This window comes from Cervus elaphus, chromosome 18 (assembly GCF_910594005.1).
Source record: "Cervus elaphus chromosome 18, mCerEla1.1, whole genome shotgun sequence".
Classification (NCBI taxonomy): Eukaryota; Metazoa; Chordata; class Mammalia; order Artiodactyla; family Cervidae; genus Cervus; species Cervus elaphus.
The window spans coordinates 41,761,796-41,785,365 of NC_057832.1; the positions used below are offsets into that span (position 1 = coordinate 41,761,796).

The following is a 23,570-nucleotide window of genomic DNA, read 5'->3' on the forward strand; positions in this document are numbered from 1 at the left end:
TGTTGATAGGTACTTATGGGCTACACGTTGTTTCTTCGAAGTATCCCTCTGAAGAGGAGAAAAAGTGTTTCCTTTTAAATTTTTTTCTGTTCTTCCAGGAAGAGAGAGGTTTAGGATGCAAGAGGTAATTTTTTTTTCTTTTTTATTATCTTTCTTTTTTTACAGTACTTTTGTGTGCCAAGTCCTATGCTCAGGACTACTCAGGCATTACTCAGGCATTGTTGTATTTGATTAAGAGAATACTCATAAAGCGGTTACTCCAACTAGTCCCCTTTTAGAGTCAAGAAAAGTGGTGTTCAGAAAGGTTAATTAACTTGCCTGGGGTCACACAGCCAGTAAACGGCAAAGATGCGATTTTATTATGCTTAACTAGAAGCACAGGGAGGATAACTGTGTGCTTTCTTAAAGACTGTTAGAATAATAGGATATTAACCTGCAAACAATTGTGTTTAGTGTCTAGGCCCTTTTTGCTTCCTTTGCTTTGACTGTATTGTTGAGAAAACTACGATCCAGATCCATTAAATAAATTGCCCCAAATCACACAAGTAGGTAAAGTTAGGGACCAGACTTAAGGCTTTTTGACCCCAAGATCAGTGTCCTTTCCACAATCTCAGACTCTACTGCCCTTTATTTTGTTGTTCTTGCATTTTGAGTTACTAGTCTGGTTTTCTTTTTATTTTGTGTTACAATTTGTCTCCTGAAGGTCAAGTAACCTGGTTTGGTTACGGAAGTCCTCGTAGCTTCTGGGACTATATCAGAGTGGCTTGCCGGAAAGTTTCACAGAACTGTATCTGCAGCATTGAAAATATGGAACATGTCAGTTCCTCCAGAGCTAAGGTAAGACATCAGTAGTAATGTGCAGGCTGTGTGTGTGCTCTCAGCCTAAGCATTTTGACCCAAAGAGAGAATTCAAGCTCCTTGCTGTATACAATATTTCTTTTCTTTGTTGAAATTAAACACTTGACCAAATTTAGTATCTTTTAGAGGCTTATTTTTTTTTTACTAGTTATTTTAGAGTGCTCTTAAATCTTCACTGTTGCCTTATAAGTAGCAAGAAGGCATGAAGCTAGTCACTGTGAGTTTCTTTTTTGAGACGCATGGTGAAACATTTCCCAGTCTGTGAAGTTTCAGGTGTCCTGCACTGGCAGTCCACATGTCAGACTGTGTTCACATAATTCCAGAATGTGATTTGCCTTTTGCACCGGGTTGATATTCGCACTACTGATGCAGAAGCAGTGGTAGGTAAAATTGCTGATGCCTTGGCATAAATTAAAACAGTGGCATCAAACTATTCTAGTAGTCATTGAGTTCTTCCTCGTCATGTACTCAGTCTTAAAAAAAAAAAAAAAGCCAGTTTCACTTAATGTCTATAATGGTAAACATTATTAATTTAATTAAATCTCAACCTTTGAAAGCCTTTCTTTTTAATATTTTGAGTGACACAATGGGAAGCATGCATAAAGCATTTCTGCAGCATACTGAACTATGGTGATTGTCTCAAGGAAAAGTGCTCATGCAGTCATTTGAATTGTTAGCTGAACTAGATGCTTTTGTTGTGTAATAGTATTTTTACTTGAAAGAAAAACATTCAAACTATAGCTTTTTTGACTTAGGCATTAGTAGACAGTCCTTAGATAAAGATGAATGAAGTAAGTCTGTTCCGACAAGAAAAACAGCTTGACAATATTTGTTGCCAACATTAAAATTAAAGCTTTCAGGTAAAAATTATAATTTGAGAAAACATAGAGTGTATGCACAAGTTTGATAGCTTCCTAAGACTTACAAGACTTTTCTGGTAGTGTTAATATTAACAAAAATGTATTTATCTTGTTTAATGGAATGTGTAATATTTAAGTTAGTGTGTTAGTCATGTCTGAGTCTTTGCAACTCCATGGATTGGGGCCCACCAGGCTCCTCTGTCCATGGGATTTTCCAGGCAAGAATACTGGAGTGGGTTGCCATTCCCTTCTCTAGGGATCTTCCCAACCCAGGGATCAAACCCAGGTCTCCTGTATTGCAGGCATACTCTTTACTGTCTGAGCCAATAGGGAATACATTTAAGTCAATAAGTGTCTTCATTTCTAAGTCAACTATGACTAGTTTTTTTGTAAAAATTTTTTTCTCATAGATGTTTAAATCTTTTTTGTTTCTTTTTTACTTTAGCAGACTTCATTTTTGTCACAATTGTTATGTTAGTAGTCCTTTGGCCTCCATTTTCTTGAACTATTAAATTTATTCATTTATTTACTTTCTAATTGTCTGATTGAATACAGGTTTTAAAAATGTGCCATTTGAATTCTCTTTTGCATCTTAACTGAGTTTGTATCTTGGCTTCTGTAGGTTAAGATGAAAAGACTTGTTCAGTCGCTCAGTCATGTCCGGCTATTTGTGACCCCATGGACTGCAGCACGCCAGGCATCCCTGTCCTTCACTGTCTCCCAGAGTTTGCTCAGACTCATGTCCATTGAATCAATGATGCCATCCACCCATTTCATTCTTTGTTGCCCCCTTCTCCTCCTGCCCTCAGTTTTGCCCAGTATCAGGATCTTTTCCAGTAAGCTGGCTCTTCACATCATATGGCCAAAATATTGGAGCTTCAGCTTCAGCATCAGTGCTTCCAGTGAATATTCAGGCTTGATTTCTTTTGGTAGTGACTGGTTTGATCTCCTTGTGTCCAAGGGACTGTCAAGAGTCTTCTCTAGCATCAAGGTTCAGAAGCATCAATTCAAAGTGCTCATCCTTCTTTATGGTTGAACTCTCATATCCATACATGATTATTGGAAAAACCACAGCTTTGATTATACGGACCTTTGTCGACAAAGTGATGTGTCTGCTTTTTAAAATACTGCCTAGGTTTGTCGTAGCTTTTCTTTCAAGGAGCAAGTGTCTTTAATTTCATGGCTGCAGTGACTGTCCACAGTGATTCAGGAGCCCAAGAAAATAAAGTCTGTCACTGTTTCCATTGTTTCCCCATCTATTTGCCATGAAGTGATGGGACCAGATGCCATGAGATTAGTTTTTTGAAAATGTTGAGTTTTAAGCCAACTTTTTCGCTCTCCTCTTTCACTTTCATCAAGAGACTCTTTAGTTCCTCTTCACTTTCTACCATTAGGGTGGTGTCATCTACATATCTGAAGTTATTGATATTTCCCCTGGCAGTCTTGATTCCAGCCTGTGATTCATCTAGCCTTGCATTTCACATAATGTACTCTACATATAAGTTAAACAAGCAGGGTACAATATACAGCCTTGAAGTACTCCTTTCCCAATTTGGAACTAGGCTATTGTTCCATGTCTGGTTCTAGGTGTTGCTTCTTCCTGCATACAGGTTTCTCAGGAAGCAGGTGAGGTGGTCTGGTATTCCCATCTCTTTAAGAATTTTCCACAGTTGTTGTGATCCACACAGTCAAAGGCTTTTGCAAAGACAATGAAGCAGATGTTTTTCTGTAATTCTCTTGCTTTTTCTGTGATTCAGTGGATGTTGGCAATTGGATCTCTGGTTCCTCTGCCTTTTCTAAATCTGGCATGTACATTTGGAAGTTCTCGGTTCATGTAATGTTGTAGCCTAGCTTAAAGGATTTGAGCATTATCTTGGTAACATGTAAAATGAGCACAACTGTATGGTAGTTTGAACATTCTTTGGCATTGCCCTTCTTTGGAATTGGAATGAAAACTGACCTTTTCCAGTCCTGTAGCCACTGCTGAGTTTTCCAGATTTGCTTCTGTATTGAGTACAGCACTTTCACAGCATCATCTTTTAGGATTTGAAATCTCTCAGCTAGAATTCCATTACCTCCACTAGCTTTGTTTGTAGCAATACTTCCTAAGGCCCACTTGACTTCATGTTCCAAAATGTCTGGCTCTAGGTGAGGGATCATACCATCGTGGTTACCTGGGTCATGAAGATCTTTTTTGTATATTTCTTCTGTGTATTCTTGCCACCTCTTAATATCTTCTGCTAGGTCCATACCATTTCTGTCCTTTATTGTGCCTATCTTTGCATGAAATGTTCCCTTGGTATCTCTGATTTTCCTGAAGAGATCTCTAGTTTTTCCCATTCTGTTGTTTTCCTCTGTTTCTTTGCAGTGTTCACTTAGGAAGGCTTTCTTATCTCTCCTTGCTATTCTTTGGAAGTCTGCATTCAGATGGGTGTATCTTTCCCTTTGTCCTTTGCCTTTAGCTTCTCTTCTTTTCTCAGCTGTTTACAAGGCCTCCTCAGATGACCATTTTGCCTTGTTCCATTTCTTCTTCTTGGGGATGGTTTTTGTCACCACCTCCTGTACAATGCTAGGAACCTCTATCCATAGTTCTTCGGGCACTGTCTATTAGGTCTAATCCCTTGAATCTATGTGTCACTTCCACTGTATAATCATCAGGGATTATATTAATAGAAGGTACCCTGGTGATACAGAAACTTTATTTGCTTATTTTCAAATTCAAAGCAGGAGAGATTAACAGGACAAGTGTATTCCAAACCCCTTCAATATAGAGGAGAATATATTTCTATAACTAGCATATACCAAAATACAAAAGGTAATTGAGAAGGTAAGAAACTCTAGAAATGTAGCATTCTTGACCTGGGTGGACCAAAGAATCCCAAACTCCAGCTGACCAGCTCTCTTAATAAGCCTTGGGAGTAGGCCCTACACAGCAAGATGCTGCCCAGCAGAGACAGGTTAATATTTATTCTGTAAAAAACTGGTATTGAGTATCAAAACACCACAGAACAATCACGTTCTAAATCCTGTTTTTATATCTTTGTTTTGCTCAGGTCTCAAACAGAGTCCATCCCCAGGCAGGGATACTGGAGTGTGATACCATTTCCTTCTCCAGGGGATTTTCCCAACCCTGGGATCGAACTCAGGTCTCCCTCATTGCAGGCGGACTCTTTACCATCTGAGCCACCATAGAAGCCTCCATTTATTAATACTTGTGGGGGAGAAAAGATCTACTGCTTGTCTGGAAAAGTCTGCAGGCAAAGATTACACCTGTCTTTATTCATTGTAGTGCAGAGCAAAGTACTTAATCTACTTAGTGAATCACATCTGGCAAGTGTCAGGATTGAAGGATTAAACAGATGCCTCAGGTGGCAGGTTTCCTGAGCCTTTGAACTGCAGCTCGCAGTGACTGCTAGCGTGTATAGCACTCTTAGCCAGCCTTGATACTTGGGAACACGTGTCAGAACCTGAGCACCAAGCTTACATCTTAAACAGTGTGTAACTCAGTAGGCTTGGGACCAAAACCAAGATCTTCATTTTTGACTTCTATTTAAGAAACCAGTTTCATTCTGCTTACACTTTTAGGGTTATGTGAACATTTTAAATAGTGGAAGATAGGATGCCCCGTGGCGCAATGAACGATTCAGCCCAGACACATTCTCTAAATTGATTGATTGAATCAGGATTGCCTGTGTCTTCGTATCACTGTGCAGCTGAGATTCACATTGTAGAAATTTGCTGCCACAGAGATGTGACTTAGTCACCCTAACCTGAGGCCTGTAAAATGTAGACATTTCCTTTCTTTGCTTAGTCTGTGACTAACTGAGCTCATTTTCCAGGGCCTATTCATAGCCTGTCAATGAAATAGAATATTTGAATTGAAGATTGTGACTATAATCTTTACATCTCAGCCATATTTGCAGCTATTCTTTCTACAGTATACAAGGGATCTTCCCTGGCAGTCCAATGCTTACAACTCTGTTTCCACTGCAGAGGGCATGGGTTTGATCCCTGGTCAGGGAACAAAGATCCTGCAGGCCCACCAGTGCAGCCAAAAAGAAAAAGTATAATATGCAGGAATTTGGGGACATAGGATTTCTGTACATCAGCTTATTTAGGTGTCAGGCTAGAATTAGCTTTCTGAGAAAAATAACTTCATATCAACAGGTACCTATTTTGCTTGCTTCCGAACTTATCTCTGCTAATTTGGGCCAATTACTTGAAAGCATAATATTAATACACTACCTTTGATAGACGGTCCACTGAAACTGGATCCTTAGTTACTTTTGTTGTTTATCTTGCAGATATTTCCATTGGATTTTCTTAGTATCCCAGCTGATTTCAAGTCGAAGATAGCCTTCTTCCCCTTTAGTTAGTTTCTGGCCTTAAAGTATGAACTCTCTACTGTAGTTGAGTTCTTCCTTCTTCCTGCATATCTTGTGTGAATTTTGTTTTTCTCTGTTTTTAAGAGTGTTCTTATTTTTCAAAATTCTTATTTAAGGCTGTGTTAGGCTTTCCTAATTTGTGATTGCTTACCCTAGGTATTCCTTCTATTCAATATGAATGTAACATATTATAACTTCTGAATATACTAGTCACATCAACCACTCATATATCCATGTGTCCCTCCAGCTGATAAATTTTTATTGAGCACCTATACTGTGATAGAACTGTGAGTGTAGCCCTTAATACATTTTTATGATTTATGTCCCTGTTGTGCCTAGTTTTTCCTGGTCTCATCATCTTACTTTCTCCTTGTTCAGAAGCTTACCTTGTCAGTGCTTTGTCCTAGATGGTGGTTAGCCAGATTTTCTACTGAAAGGGGCAGAGGCAGAGAGAGAGGGTGTTAATCACAGATAGACCAGAGTTACCAAATACTGGAACTTTACAGTAAGATACAGTATTGCAAAGAGGCCACTTTTATGTTCATTTTCTCTTACTGAGTAATAAATCTACCTCCTCTTTTAACTACCACTCCACTTTTCCTATCCCTTGTTCTTTACTGTGATGGCCCCAAACGTGGAAGTGAAACAAATTGAAGGGGCCCTGTAAACACTCCAGGCTTTTGAGACCCCAGAAAGGCTGTACCTTGGGAGTTAGGGAAATTTCAGATGAAAATCAGCACCCCAAAACCTAAAAGTGGTGCCCTTAAGTGGTACAAAGTGGTTGTTAGATACACTCTGTCTACCAGAAGAAAAGTAAATCTACTCTAGAGAAAGGTAGCATTAGAGTTGCTGCAAATTTTCTTCCACAATGTGTAATATTTAATCAAAAATCACCAAGCTTATCAGGAAAAAAGGTTAAATGAACAAAACTAAGAAATGTAAAAAGTAAAATTGAAACAGACCTATGAGAGATGCAGATAATGGACTTTTAAGTAATTATAATATGAAGAAAATATAAAGAAAGATTAATACTAGAGAACTGGAGTATATAAGAAAATCAAAATAGGAAACTACAAAATATTCATTCTTAATGAACTTGTACAATAATCGATCATTTGCTGACTTGTAATGCACATCAGTGAATTTCAGAGGATTGAAATATAAACAAATATAAATATAATGTTCTCTAACCACAGTAGAATCCATAACAGAGTTAGCTAGGCTTATATAAGTTGAAGTTGAGAAGAATTTCTAAATAACTCCTGAATGAAAGAAGAAATTACACATGAAATTAAAACATACTTAGTAATGATAATGAAAATAGAACATATAAAAATTGTACTTAAAGGAGAATAAATAAGTTTAAGTAGGCATTTATGTATTTTAAGAAAAAGGCAGAAAATCAGTTATCAAAGCTTTCAACTCAAGAAACTTCTAAAAAAAGTAATAAACCCAAAGTAGAAGGAAAGACGTAATGAAGAATAAAAATTCAATTAAACTGAAACAATTGTACACTAGAAGAAAATCAACAAACCAAAAGTTGGTGTTTTTAAAAAGATTAATATAACCGATAAGTTTCTAGCAAGGCTACTAGAAGGACAAAAAAGAGAGGTTATAAATTACCTATATCTGTAATGAAGAAGTGATAAACCCCATAGACTCTACAAACATTAAAAATCCTAAGAGAAGGTATGAATAACTTCACACTTGTAAATTAAAAAATTTAAATGAAATGGGCAAATTCTTTGAAAAATGCCACTTATAAAAACTAACACAAAAAGAAGGAAAACTTCTAAATATTCTGATGTCTACTGAAGAAATTGACTCTCTGGTTTCAACTCTTCCCCTTGCAGCCCATTTTTAAATGGACTTATCTTTTCTTATAGATTTGTAAGAATTCTTTGCATTTTACAGATAGGAGTCATTTGTCAGTTACATATAATGCAGATGCTTTTGTCCACTCTGTGATTTTTCTTTTTACTCTCTTAAATAGTTGCAGTCCACCCCCTGAAATAAGAGGGAAGGTAGAGTGTATGGATATTAATTCTATCAGGTTGGTCAGTTCGGTGGTGAAATGAGTCCCCAGTCTTCTAGTTGTGTCTGTTTTTTTGTTTCCTCATATAGTAAAGTAGGGACAGTATTGTAACTGACACAGTTCTCAGGAGGATTAAATATTTTAATGTGTCTAATGCAGAGGCAAGCATTTATTAATTACATTCTAAAGGAGTGTTGACTACTTTTATTAATTTTTTTTTCCAAAAACCATTAGTGGCAAACAGGCTAATATTTGTGTCTCCCAAACAATAACAACAACCTACAGTGGTTTACCATTACCTAAATGATGCAGTCTAAAATCTTATACCTACTTTTCAGCTTTTCCCTGTTGATGATTCCAACAAGCTTAAATATTCTGTTGGTTTTGTTGAAAGAAAAGAAACCGTTAAAAATCAGCACCATTTGTTATGACAGTGTAACAGAATTGCACAAACATCGAAAGACAGGAAACTAGGTGCAACCCAGTTTTGTATGGCTTGAAATAAATAAATCAGGAAGCAAGGCTTTCCCCCACATTTCTTATCTTAACAATAGCACACTTTCTCTGGAGAGCAACTTTCCCTGCTTCTGTGTGAGAATGTAGCTTTTTGATTCAAGCCTCTACTGCTAGTCTCTGGTCTTCGAGATGAAATCTTAAGAAACTTGAGACTGAGGGCTGTTGTGTGCCCCTTCCCTTCCTCTGTTCCAATCAGCTGCAACTAATTGTAGGTTCCCCTAGGCTTACTCAGCAGAAGCAGTTGACTGAGCAAGCTGAGGGATTTTGAGGTTGGTGGGCAAATTGACTGGCCTGCTAACCAGGCCCATGTTCCAAACAGTACAGCTGTTTCTAGCCTGCCAGGTTTTACCACTGTCTGGATTAACTTGTTTTCAACCCTTCCTGTCCAACAGTTTGAGGAAATCACTAGAACTGTAGACATTTCTGTAAGTGTAGGCATTTCAATGCTTTTTTTCTATACTGGTAGTTGACCATCATATATACATTGGTTAGTGTCATCTTTATTCTTAGCTACTATTACAGTGGTTTGATTTTTCATATAGTCAGTCTTCATAGATTTTCTGGAGAGGTGTGAAAGGGTTGAGTGAAGTGAACATAATAGAATTATAAAATTCTCACTAACAAGTATTCTTTCATTCTAAACAAAAAGTTCAGAATAAATGCTTTGGCTTATAAAAAGAACTTTACTGACTAGTCCCAACTACTGAATGCTGTTACCCCTTTTCAAAAGTAAGATTATTCATATTTTGTTAGAATTGTGTGTTTCTGTGATTTTATTCTAGGATATGCTTCTGGGATATTTTTTGTTGTGTGTTTGCCTTTTCTGGTTTAAATTTCTGGTAATATTTTTTAGAATGCTCTGGAGGCACCAAATTCAGTGACTTATGATTTGCATAAATGATAAATAATGAAATTTGGTTCACTGTTTGTTGTGTAAACTTCCCTCTGGAAAGACTAAACAAGTGGTGTGAAGATTATTTTTCTTAATGAGAATGGACTCTTTCCTCTTGTTTTATAAGGGGATTCATTTCAATTAGTGTGTTGATTTGGGCACTGAAGTAAAGAGATGAGCCTTGTGATTTCCTTATATGATTCACAAGAAGTCTCTAACCGCCACCCGCCCCCCCCAAAAAAAAAGAAGAAGTCTCTAACCCAAGTAACTCAGTTTTGATGGTTCTGTCCCTTCAGAAGCTAGAAAGTTAATCAGACATGCTCTACCCTACACCTTTAGAGAAACAAAGTATATACTATATATAATTAAAATTTACCTCATCTACTTAAATATTTTTAGTCTTTCAAATACACATTTTGAGTGAGTTATTCTTTGCATGTTAAAATGCTTATATTTTTGATGACATAGTGAACACAATACTTTTTAATTTCTAATTTTTTCTTTACGTTTGATTCTTTCTTCTTCCTTTTAGGGTAGAGCCTGGATCAGAGTAGCACTCATGGAAAAACATTTGTCTGAATACATCTCTACAGCTCTGAGAGACTTCAAAACAACCAGGTTTAAAAGTCCTTTTAATTTTCAAATATATATTAAGAGAGTCACCTGAAGACTTAGAAGTAAGAATAGAATAAAGACTCATTTGTTTTTCAAGTCCTCACCTATTTTATTTCCCCTTTTTATACTTCTCAGATAAATCCACTGTCTTCTCAGGAAAATACTGTTTTTTCAACTAAACATACTTCTACCTTGTTTTATCTTTTCAGGCCTCACATTATGCCTGGAGTATCTTTTTTCTGAAAAGTTTTGATTCTTACTTTTTCATCACTTGAAGTTTAATTCTCACCACAGACTTTTCCTATTCCATTCTTCCTGTTTCCACACTGCAACGTTTATTTTATTCACTTGTTTAATTATATAATTAATGATTGCTCAGTTGTGTTTTTGGGGCAGTCTGTACCAATGGTCTCCTTAGGTTGTATAGAGTTATGAGATGGTACATTGTGCAAAACAGGACTTTATTAACTTTTTATGATGATTCTTCCTGGAGAAGGGAAAGGCTACTCACTCCAGTATTCTGGCCTGGAGAGTTCCATGGACTATAAAGTCCATGAGATCGCAAAGAGTCAGACATGACTGAGTGACTTTCACTTTATGATGATAGAGAAAAGATTCATGTAAGGACAATAGTCATGCCCACTCAGCTCTGCTCTGCTAATCTATATTTAAGGCTTTTGTTAAAGCAGTCACTTTTTTTTTCCATTTCAAAAGTATTTGTAAATGAAAACATTAAATAATTTCAGTATCCTACATATGTATTGTTCAGTATAGTAGCCACTAACCACATGCCACTGAGTAAATTAAAATAGAAATTAAATTACCAGTTCAGTTCTTCAGTTGCTTTATCACACTTTAAGTGTTCACTGGCCCTGTGTGGTTAATGGCTGCCAAATTGGACAGCACGGATGCAGAACAGTGCTTCATGGCACGAGGTTCTATCAGACAGCACTGACTTCAACACTTTTAAATTACCATACGTATTTCTACCTTGTTAATCATATTTCTGAAGGAAGAGAGTGACGTAAGCCAGTTCTGACAGAGAAAATTAGGCATATATATACAGAAGTCATATATCTAAAATCTTGAAATTTCCATGTCCTGATGCCATGTTTGACGTTTTGGATTTTGAGAAAATCTGGATCTTTAATGTGACACACTGTTTTAGCTGACTAGCTGGTATAAATGACAGTGTCTTTGCTTAGGTGTTACCAACATCCGTTGGATCATTGAAAAAACAAGAGTTCCAGAAAAATGTCTATTTCTGCTTTATTGACTATGCCAAAGCCTTTGACTGTGTGGATCACAACAAATTGGAAAATTCTTTAAGAGATGGGAATACCAGACCACCTGACCTGCCTCTTGAGAAATCTGTATGCAGGTCAAGAAGCAACAGTTAGAACTGGACATGGAACAACAGACTGGATCCAAATCGGGAAAGGAGTACGTCAAGACTGTATATTGTCACCCTGCTTATTTAACTTAAATGCAGAGTACTTCATGGAAAATGCTGGGCTGGATGAAACACAAGCTGGAATCAGGATTGCTGGGAGAAATATCAATAACCTCAGATATGCAGATGACACCAAGAACAACTAAGGAAGCCTCTTGATGAAAGTGAAAGAGGAGAGTGAAAAGTTGGCCTAAAGCTCAACATTCAGAAAACTAAGATCATGGCATCTGGTCCCATCACTTCATGGCAAATAGATGGGAAAACAGTGAAAACAGTTTGAGACTTTATTTTGGGGGGCTCCAAAATCACTGCAGATGGTGACTGCAGCCATGAAATTAAAAGATGTGTGTTCCTTGGAAGCAAAGTTATGACCAACCTAGATAGCATATTAAAAAGCAGAGATACTGCTTTGCCAACAATGGTCCGTCTAGTCAAGACTATGGTTTTTCCAGTAGTCATGTATGGATGTGAGTGTTAGACTATAAAGAAAGCTGAGTGCCGAAGAATTGATGTTTTTGAACTGTAGTGTTGAAGACTGTTGAGAGTCCCTTGGACAGCAAGGAGATGTAACCTGTCAATCCTGAAGGAAATCAGTCCTGAATATCCATTAGAAGGACTGATGTTGAAGCTGAAACTCCAGTAGTTTGGTCACCTGATGTGAAGAACTGACTGATTTGAAAAGACCCTGATGCTGGGAAAGATTGAGGGCAACAGGAGAAGGGGACAACAGAGGATGAGGTTGGATGGCATCACCAACTCGATCGATATGAGTTTGAGTAAACTCTGGGACAGGGAGGCCTGGCGTGCTGCAGTTCATTGGGTTGCCAAGTGTTGGACATGACTAAGCGACTGAACTGAACTGATGTTCTTAGGTAATAAAATAATAAATGTTTTACTTGGAAGATACGAAGAAAAAATTATCACAACTTTAAATTTGACCAGGTTATAAAGACTTTTAACTCCAAGAAGTATTTGCATAAAGTAAATATGACATGTGCTTATTGGATCATTTTCAAGCAATATGGTACTCAGGATATTTCTAAAGATGGACAGTGAGATGATGATAAACTCTTAGACACTTGAAGTAAACTTTACACAATGAGCATTTGTTTCTTTTATCATCACTAGTAAATACATTTAATTATGAAAGATAGTAAATTTTCAAGATACTGAGGCTTTAAAAAAAAATCAGAACCCCATAGATCAAACCTAGAAATCCTATGAAATCAAAACTAAGTTTATACCATAATTATCTGCTATACAATAACAAGACAGTCTTTTCTAAATAGAAATTAAAGCATTAATAATCTAAATTGTTAGTCTCATTTCTTAGTTTATACAGTTGGGTGGAGTAGAAATAGTACTTGAATAGACTGTTTTTAGAGTGAGTAGTTTAAAATTTTTAAGGGAAATGCTTTTTGCCTTATGTTTAGGTATTAGCTGTTCTTTTCAGGAGAAAAAGGAAGTGATTCAGCTCTAAAAACTTCATGAAGTAAAAATATTCTTGTAACAATATATAAACATATTATTCACATAGAAACATGGTTAGTGTATGTTTATACACACAGAGAAATATATCTTGTTTCTATATACACATCACACAGTATTTAGATGTGACTATAATGGCTCTGCAATTATCAAAAAATGATGTAAGGAGTTATTTCAAAATTCCCATCCTAAATGTTAACTTTAAAATGCAGTTGCAAAAAGACAGTCTTTTTAAAAACTATTTACAGTTTTTTTTTTTTTAAACCAAAATCAAACCATAGAAAATTCTCAATTATAAATCCATTTGATTGTGAACCCCTAGTGAAAACATATGTACTTGGAAGGTTAGGTTTGTAAAATTACAAGCGTACTTTTGGAAAGAATAATTACACCTTACCTTTTGTCTGAGTGCTTCCTGACATAAGTGCTTGTAGAACAATGAGAAATGATCTCTAATTCTTTAGGAATCTCAAGAGTGTCTGAATCAAGTGATTTCTTCTTGTTCTACTCTTCACAGATAAAGAGTAATGAGGTCCTTTAAAATGATGATAACAAGTGTTTACTCAGTACATAACGAGGAGCTAGATGGGCTAAGGCAGGCAAGCTTGAAAGTACTAATTAGTGATAATCTAAGGATAAGATTGGGAGGAGGAACTGTGGGGAGCAGAACTATAGTAGGTCTTCTGAAATGCATGACGATGGTTCCAAAGTATTAGAGAAATTCATGTGATCATTTTGCCTCGGTGGAGGGTATCTTGGTAAGCAATTGAAAAAATCCTTGAAGAGTTTCATAGTTTAGGAATTGGGGTGTTATTGGGAAATAGCCAGTGATGGGAAGTCGACAGACTCAAGAAGATAATCAAAGTTAATACAAAAAAAGAAGAGGTGGGGAAGGCCTAGAGATAGAGAAGTAAGGTAGAAACTGAATAATTTGCTCAAAGGTTTCATTTCTCTCCACCCACAGCCTGAAAATAATTAGAAAAGTTAAGCTAAAGAATACAAATGTGACATTTAAAACAAGATCAAAAATATTCTGGTGAGAATGTGAAGTAATAACTGTGGAAAATATAGAGATAAAATTACTTTATCAAGTCCTGTTTATTACTTTGCAAGTGCACCACAATGCTTCATTTATAACGAAAGTGATGTTCAAGAATAATATTAACCTTCTCATTATTACAGTAGGAGTAAGAGAAGGAGTAAAGTATAAAAACTTCAAAAATTACTCAGCTGTCACAAAGCGAAAAAAAGAATAGTTGGCTAAACACTTTTTTTAACTATAGAAAGGTAGATAAGATAGTGATAAATTACCAAATCTTTCAAGAAATAAGAAAGACCTTAGGAATTTTAATCTGTTTAAAAGTTTTACATTATTAAGATGAAAAAAAAATTATTAAAAGGTGCTGTGGACTGCTGCCACAGCTTTTTGTTTTGTCTATAAAATATTTTGGCTTATTAAATACCCAGAAGCTCTCTTTTAATAAATTTTGTTTCAAAGATGTATTCATTTTAAATTTGCTTTTAAGAAATAATTCCACGTATTCCTGGAAAGAAGAAAAAGCTTCAGAGTATATTTGGTATTAGTCTATAGTAAAGACAAGACTACAATAAGAATCTTCCTGGTCATTCATACAGACTTGTGACCTGAGAGTAAAAACAATTCTAACTGCCATTTTAAAATTTAGAGAGAACTAGATATTTCCATTAAGCTACTAGTACAAGGCCTCCTTTCATTAGAAAATTGAACTTGCCATAAATTAAAGCTGTCATTCTGTCGCCAAACACACCTTACCCACATTCTCTTTGTTTTTTTTGTTGTTGTTGCAATGGAATGTCTCTCCTGCCAGTCTTTCTTCTAGGTCCTGCCCCGCATTCACCTTTTCCTTTAGTTATCATCACCTCTGTCGCTCCTGGTCCTCCATCTCTTGCCATTTCTGAATCATTCCCACCCATGCAGAAGTGTGTACTGGTATCCCCTATCTTAAAAGGAAAAACTTTCTCCCCAGAACCAGTATTTCTCTCTCATATGGCTCATTTCCATGTTCTGCTTCATCACCAAACTTCTCACACATCTTTATACACACTGTTGTCATCTCCTTACCTCAGATTCACTCTTCATTCTTCTCTAGCCTCTGCCTCTACCACTCCACCAAAGATGATTTTTATTTATTTTTTTTAGCAATGAAATGTTTTTTTTAATTAAGAAGTATTAAGAAGTATACTTTTTTTTTTTTTTACTTTCAAAGATGATTTTTAAAAGAATACCAATAATCCATAAGCCACCCAAATGTCATGAACATTTCTCTGTCCCCATTGTACTCCACAGTCCGGCTAAAAGAGTTGAAAACTTCTTTATTGAAAAACCTCTGTTTTTTACTTACATAATACTCCCTGGCTTTTCTGTCTCCCCACTTGCTGTTTCTCAGGCTTCTTTTACTGTTCACAGCTTCTTCGTGTCAGTATTCTCTGCGCCCAGTCTTCTGTTCTCTGCTGTTCTTTCTCTCACAACTGCACCTGTCTCTGGAGATTTTTAAATATTTATTTTTAATTGAAAGATAATTGCTTCACTGTATTGTGTGGGTTTCTGCAATACATCAGTATGAATCAGCCACAGGTACACATAATGTCCCCTCTCTCCTGAACCTCCCTTCCACCTCCCACCCCATCCCACCCCTCTAGGTTGTCACAGAGCCCTACTTTGAGTTCCCTGAGTCATTCAGCAAGTTCCCGCTCTCTGTTACATATGGTAGTGTATATGTTTCCGTACGAGAGCTTCCTGTGTGGCTCAGACGGTAAAGCATCTGTCTGCAATGCAGGAGACCCAGGTTCGATCCCTGGGTCGGGAAGATCCCCCGGAGAAGGAAATGGCACCCCACTCCAGTATTCTTGCCTGGAAAATCCCATGGACCGAGGAGCCTGGAGGGCTACAGTCCATGGGGTCTCAAAGAGTCGGACACGACTGAGCGACTTCACTTCACTTCATGTTTCCGTAGTACTCTGTCCATTCATCCCACCCCCGTTTCCCCCGACCCCACGTCCGTAAGGCTGTTCTCTATGTCTGCACATCCATTGCTGCCCTGCAAATAGGTTCATCAGTACCATCCTTCTAGATTCCATATATATGTGTTAATATACGGTATTTATTTTCTCTTTCTGACTTACTTGACTCTGTTTAATAGGCTCTAGGTTCATCGACCTCATTAGAACTGACTCAAATGCATTCCTTTTTATGACTGAGTAATATTCCATTGTATATACGTACCACGGCTTCTTTATCTGTTCTTCTGTTGATGGACATCTGGGTTGCTCGCATGTACTAACTTTTATAAATAGTGCTGCAGTGAACACTGGGGTACATGTGTCTTTTCCAGTTATGGTTTCCTCAGGGTATATGCCCAGTGGTGGGGTTGCTGGGTCATATGGTAGTTTTATTCCTAGTTATTTTTCTAAGGAATCTCTGTACTTCTTCCATAGTGGCTGTATCAATTTACATTCCCACCAACAATGCAAGAGGGTTTTTTCCTTTTCTCCACCTCCTCTCCAGCATTTGTTGTTTGTAGATTTTTTTTTTTTTTTTTTTATGACCAGTGTGAGGTGATATCTCATTGTATCTCTGGAGTTTTAAATACCACCTGGGTGGTCATGACACCACATTTAAATCTCTAACTAGTTCAGATTTCTTGATTCTTCTCCCCTCTAACCCTGTTCACCCCATTCTTTGAAAGTTGTTTCATTGCCTTACCTAAATGGCCAATGAAGTCAAAATCTAAATTCATATTTGATTCCTTTTTCTCCTTCACTCATTGCAGCCATTCTATTAGCAAGTCTTTTCGATCCTATTTCCAGAATCTGTTTCAAATCTATCCGTTTGCCTTTATCATTATGGCTGTAGCAGTAATGCATACCTCTCCCATCTCTTGCCTACATCCTCCCCTGTTAGCCTCCCAACTGAGATTCCAGTTTGCCCCCCGCCAGTAGCCACCCAGCTTCCAGCCAGTCTTATTAAAAAGCATTGTAAATGGGATCCTGTCAATTCCCACTTTAAATGCTTTCTCATTACTTTAGCCAGCAGGCTCTGCAAACACATTTCCTAGAGTCAGATCCTGGTTTCACCACTTTCTAGCTGTGGAATCTTGGGTAAATTTCATACTCCCTCTGTGTCATAATAATTGTTGGTGAAATTAAGCAAGATAATTCATGTAAAGCACTTACAACTGTGCCTGGCGTTCGGTACAGGCTTTGGCCTCAAAGCCCTGTTTTCAGACTTCTTTGGGCCTAAGGTCCCAGAATAAACACTTACTCAAGAATATCTTTCCCAATGCCCTTCTTCCAAGTTGGATTTATCTTTACTTTTTCTCCACCTCAACAACGTAGTTCTTATTTTATACTGCTTGCCATCTCTGATTGTCTCTTTCTTCTGTTTATTGCCTGTCCTCTCCCCTAGACAATAAGTTTCATAAAGTGGGGTCATGTTTACCTTCTTTATCATTTTATCTCTAGTATATAACACAGTTCTTGCTGCATGATGTATTTGTTGATAAAATAGAGAATCTCACATTCTTAGCAAGACTGTTTGGAGATTGATTTTTTTGGCTATCTTTCCATTCTGATTCACCTTGTCTTTGAATAGAACAGAACATTTCTTTGTAATGCTGTAGTTTGTTTTGTATGTCATGAGGGAGAATCTTATCTCCCCCCACTTCAGGCTTCTTAAATAAAGACTAAACTGGGGAAGAGAACAAGATATTGGTAATGGAATTTCTTTTGCTTATAAAATAAGCTTTCTCATATTTGAGTATTGCACTTTTAGTGTGTAGAATAACTTGTGACTCTCAAAATAAATTTTGAAGCATGATATTGTTCAGTATCAACATCATCTATTCTGGTGGTTCACTTCCCATCCAAAGGATATTTGTTACTAAGTACCTGAAAGGTTTTAAAATAGTCCTTCAGAATAAGCACTAAAGATGGCATTGTAGATGTATTTCAATTGGAATTAAATTATATGTGTTGAGAAAAAGATTATTGTTATTTGAGTGTTATTTTAAGTACCTTTCTAGTGTCTAATATTTTTGTAGTCAACATACAAATAATTGGAAAGAGTACACCTGATAGAAATTGGGGACTTTTCTTCCAGATCACAGTAATATCAAAGAGTTGCTGACAATGTTCCTTTGTTTCTAAAATGCAAAACTTCTTTAAAGATACAGTCTAACATATAACTCTTTAAATAGAAGTTTTAAATTTATTTTTCATCTTGCTACTTTCAATATTTATAATCCATTTTTGCAAGCCAATGTGCTGTTTTGGTTTAGACCCTACTCGTGAAAATATTTTCCTTAGGACAAAAAATATTTTCAACAAAAGGGAATTTTTTTAGTGTACACCTTAGTATTATTAGTCATCTTAGCCTTTACTCTTGGCTCATTGGTTACATAATCTTGGTTATATAAAAATGTTCCAATTTTTCTGTGAGGTAAAATGAAGAGATTGAAAGTTTACAGTCTTTAGAAGTCTTTGAAAGTATTGATAACAAGAATCAGATTTTCAGTCAAAATTATTGATATATTGGCTTGATTAAGGGAATAAAACAGTTTTTTGTGATAGCTTCTGCCTCTTTAATACACATGAATGACTTGTATCTTTGATTAAATGATAGTATATAAAATGTCAAGTGACATAAAAATAGCATATTATAAATGAAACCTAAATGTTGATAGATTTCTTTAGGTGCATTTACTTAATTTATTTTCTTAATCAGATCTAATAATGAAAAAGTTCAGCATACAATGGACAGTTCTCTTAACTAGCCTTTCCTCTTCTGTTTGTCCCCCCCTCCCCTCTGTTACAGTAAAGGCATATTAAATCAGGTCTATGTAATATTATGTTTCAGATATGGTTTTAAGTGGAATTAACTGATCTCACATATAGTGTAAAAACTTATGTGTCGGTGACAGTTGCTCAGTCGTGTCCGACTCTTTGCAGCCCCGTGGACTGTAGTCCGTGGAATTCTCCAGGTCAAAGTACTGGAGTGCGTAGCCTTTCCCTTCTCCACAGCATCTTCCCAACCCAGGGACTGAACCCAGGTCTCCTGCATTGCAGGCAGATTCTTTACCAGCTGAGCCACAAGGGAAACCCAAGAATACGAGAGTGGGTAGCCTATCCTTTCTCCAGCAGATCTTCCTGACCCAGGAATTGAACTGAGGTCTCCTGCATTGCAGGTGGATTCTTACCAACTGAGCTATCAGGGAAGCCCCTAGGTTAGCTTAAAACATCAATAGTAAAATAAAGGCCAGAAGACCTCAGTAAAACAAAATGGTATATAAAACATAGGGTATATAAATTACCTTTAAGCTTGCTTAAAATTTTTCTAAAACCATTTAGTTTTTGTTTTAGGTATTTTTCATTAGTTCCTAGTATAATATTAACATTAGAAAGCAAGCAAAAATAGTTTTGATCTGATTCTTAGAATGTACTTTTAAACATGATGAGCTCCAGGTGGCAAATAAAAATACACCTGTTCTCATATAGGGAAATACTGGGAATTATGGGTGATTGCCGATGTCAAACGCCAAAATAAATGCATGTGTCCCGTAGGCAGTGGTGATCTAGAACCATTGGAATCATAGTTCTTCAAGGAGTTGATCAAATATTCTGTCAACAGCCAATTTAGCCATTGAAGCAGTGACAAAATCTCAGATGTTTAGTTTTGTCTAAATATCTTTACCAATTTGTGGAACACCTCAGTTGAATATGTAGGAATTTCTTCCATTTATTTTACTGATCTTTGTTAGGCTGAAACTTTTAGTTTTCTCCTTTTATGTAAATGGTAACTATTCATTTACATTTTCAAGAAATGTAAATTTACGTATTTCCAAGAAAGAGCATCTGGTCTTCCCACCATATTTGTTTGTAGCCTTACATCTGTCAGAGGGTAAATAGTTGTATTTTCCCTTGTACTTTTTATTCATGTAAAATTTCTTACAGGCCGCAACAGAGGTTAAGTTCTCTTTAAATATTTTTATTTTACAGGAAGTATCATGGTTCAGTAGAAAAGATGTAGAACTTAAGTAAAAGTTGGTTTTCTCCTTGATAAGTTTATCAACATAATCTTGGGCAAACTGTTTAAACCTGTCTCTCTTCTTGATAATGAAATTGAAACGAATGACAGTTGTTTCTGCATTTATTTCATCAGCTTTGCAAGTATCAAATAATATGATTATAAAAGTATTTGGTAAACTGTGGACTATTCAAAATTGATGATAGTAACATAAGAATATAAACTTTATATGCAGTCTTTATAAGCTCTGCTGCTGCTGCTGCTGCTAAGTCGCTTGTCGTGTCCGATTCTGTGCGACCCCGTAGACGGCAGCCCACCAGGCTCCTCTGTCCATGAGATTTTCCAGGCAAGAGTACTGGAGTGGGTTGCCATTGCCTTCTCCGCTTTATAAGCTCAAGAATATGGAAAAGAGCAAGACAATAACAATTTTATTATCCCTGTTACTGAACATAAACAAGTTTTTGATACTGTTTGAAAAATGACTTCAATAATCTTAGATTCTTCTGTGGAAAAACACCTTAAGCCCATATTAAATGATATTTTTTCAAAATATTTATTTTAAATATTTTAAAATAAAACTTTAATATTATAAAAATTAGCATGAACCAAAACAGAAGGCTTTACAAGAATTAGCAGAGACAGATTCATATTCACATTTTGTCAGAGATACAGTGAACACTTTCTTTTTCGTATGCAGCCACCTAGGTAGCCCATCTGCCCTATTAGTATTGTAATGTTAAAGGTTAGCATAAATTACTATTAATCACATCTTCCTAGTTCTTAGTTTGGTTAATAACCCTTGGAATTACAGAAAAACAATGTATGTTTGTGTTTGTTCTCTGTATATTAGTAGAAAAATAATCTACATAGTTTTGGAAGGAGACCGGTTTAAATGACTGTGTTTACCACCTTTCAGTTTACATATATATTGCCTCAGTCTTGGAAAAATGCTAGACAATGTAGGCCTACTAAACGAGTCACTTTGAAGATTCTTTTTAAGAGAGATGTAAACACTTAGAATGATTTTTTCCTTGTTACAATGGCAGCTTTTTTATTCTGCTAAGTATCTGCAAGATATAAGTGATCCAAGTATGTTCTTGTTTTGACAAATTCAATAAATTTTAGTTCTTTCTACTCTAGCTTGGGCTCTAAGTGGTTCCTGTAGCTGAAGCTTCAGTCTGCTTTTAATATATATTCACCCATTTCATTTTTTAGGAGATTTTATGAAGATGGAGCAATTGTTTTGGGTGAGGAAGCAAATATGCTTGCTGGCATGCTCCTTGGACTCAATGCTATTGATTTCAGGTACTTCATCTAACTGTATGTATTCTGATTTAAAATTATTCTACCTCAAAATAGTTTCTACTTATGATTCTTTTCTTTCAGTTTTCCAAGTAAAGCATGCAGTTGGATATTGGTTTGATTTGTGTTGTTCCCTTTATAATGAGATCAGTTTTATAAATAGGTTTGCTCTAAAAAAAGAGGCTGTCTTAAACTTAAGGTATTAACTGACAAAACTTGTTTGCTCTCTGGCTTGGGAAAAAGAAAGCTTGGACCACATCCCCCCGACCAAAAAAATCGTGTATTCTGGTAGCACTGAAGGAAGGCTTTAGATCTTATCTCTTAGTATTTTTCAACTACTGTTTTAAAATGAAAAAGAAATATACTAATGTTGATTCATAGCCAGAAAGATTTTCATTTTCTCATGTGGTGAGATAAAGAGGATCTTGACAGGCTGTTTTAGATACCTTATGTTTCTTGTTTTGTTTCCGGAGTATTAAAATTTTTGTTAATATTTGCTTTTATTATCAACAATTGAGTTGATTCCAGACTAAGATTACAAGTACTAAAAACGGACATTCTAAGTTCTTCATAGGTTGTTTGGAGCATCCTTTTGCATTTCATTTATTGATCTAAGATTTTACATTGTACTAAAAGTAAAAGGTTTGTCTATAATAAGAATTCAAACCTGAGAATTAAGGATTATATTTTCATTGAAATATATCACTTAAAAATCCACTGTTAACAAATAAGCGTAAAACTTAAAAATCTGCTTTTAGGTCTTGAACTAAAAAAAATTGCTCTCGAAAAAGAGACTGTCTTAAACTTAAATTAACTGAGGAAGGGTTAAGTCAGTCAATTCCTTAAGTTCCTGAGTTTCACTCAAGTTACTTTTTCCTAGTAAGTCACTTCTTTTTCAAAATACTTTTCTCTTTGTAAGTATAACTTTCCTCTATTTGAAATTTGATAAGGTGGGATTTGGTTAATTAACTTAATTGTTTGGGATGAATGTGGTGAATGCAGCATGAAGGCTGTCTTCATGATTTTTCTAAGGGTGTTGACTTTTTACTGTATGCTGCTGGCTCTGTCTAAATCCTTTACAATTTATTTTTTGGTTGAAAACAAAACTGGGATAATAATATAAACTCTCGGTTTGTTGTAGCCCATTGATATTGTGTAGAAAGCGAATGTCTTAGTGATACATTGGTAATGTTTTGTAAATGAAGGAAAGCCCATATAAAATGTGGCCACTTTGATTCTCTCCTTATTCAAGTCTGGAAAAATACATCCTGCACCCTTGATATTAATATGTTAGAGTAAGTATTTTAGCAGGAGAACTTCCCAGAGGAACCAAAAGGTAGCAGTTCATATATGGTTTTTCTGAGCAGTCAGACCTCTTTAGGAACTATTCAGTGTCACCTGAGAACTTGTATGTGACTGAGAACAGCTCTTCATTTGACACTGCTCCAGTGACATCTCTGGAGTCTAATAAGACCAAGATGAAATGAACTGTGTAAATAGTATTTGTACAGATTTCTCAGTAAACTTTACTTTTGCATGATGTATGTATGTAATAGTGTTACTAATTTTTGTAAGCCCTTGGTATTGAAGGTAGAATTATTTTTATTGAGGTGATTGTAACAAGTCACATTTAAATTACAAATAAAAAATTATCTGCAGTTTGATGAAACAAATAATAAGACTTGTTTATAAGACTCTAATAAGACTTGTTTATAACACTGTGATTTAAATTTTTATGTATTAATATATTTATTGTCTGTTGTCTTAGCTTCTGCCTAAAGGGAGAAAGATTGGATGGCAACCTTCCTGCTGTAATAGACTATATACCATATTTGAGGTTTACCCAAAGGTATTTGATATTTTGAAATCTTAATTTATAGTTGAATGTCTTATATATTCATCTGACTAAAATTACCTTTTATAGAACATTTATTTCAGTACCAGAAATCATTCAAAAATATAAACTCCAGTTGCATTTTTAGTATATATATAAATATATAGTTTTTATATAATTACAACCATGGCATAAATATAGTCTTTGAAAACAGCATCTGTTTCTACTTCTGTAGTTAATATAATAGCGTTAATAGCTCTATACTAGTCCAT

At 35.9% G+C, this 23,570-nt stretch overlaps 1 protein-coding gene and 1 non-coding gene across 8 annotated transcripts in view; both read left to right on the forward strand.

Annotated features, from left to right (window-relative positions):
- RUNDC3B (RUN domain containing 3B) overlaps positions 1-23,570 on the forward strand; it is a 156,123-nt gene that overhangs the window by 59,803 nt on the left and 72,750 nt on the right. For all 7 annotated transcript variants that reach the window (XR_006334842.1, XM_043871731.1, XM_043871726.1 and 4 more), the window contains 4 exons: positions 704-837; positions 10,079-10,164; positions 21,378-21,467; positions 23,233-23,313. Coding sequence is in view for 6 of the 7 variants with exons in the window: in XM_043871726.1 (XP_043727661.1) it covers positions 704-837; positions 10,079-10,164; positions 21,378-21,467; positions 23,233-23,313 (391 nt within the window). In the remaining variant the exon portion in view is untranslated. The remainder of the gene's footprint in view (positions 1-703; positions 838-10,078; positions 10,165-21,377; positions 21,468-23,232; positions 23,314-23,570) is intronic.
- Positions 15,877-15,948, forward strand: TRNAC-GCA. Its single transcript has one exon. It is a non-coding gene; the product is annotated as a tRNA-Cys (tRNA).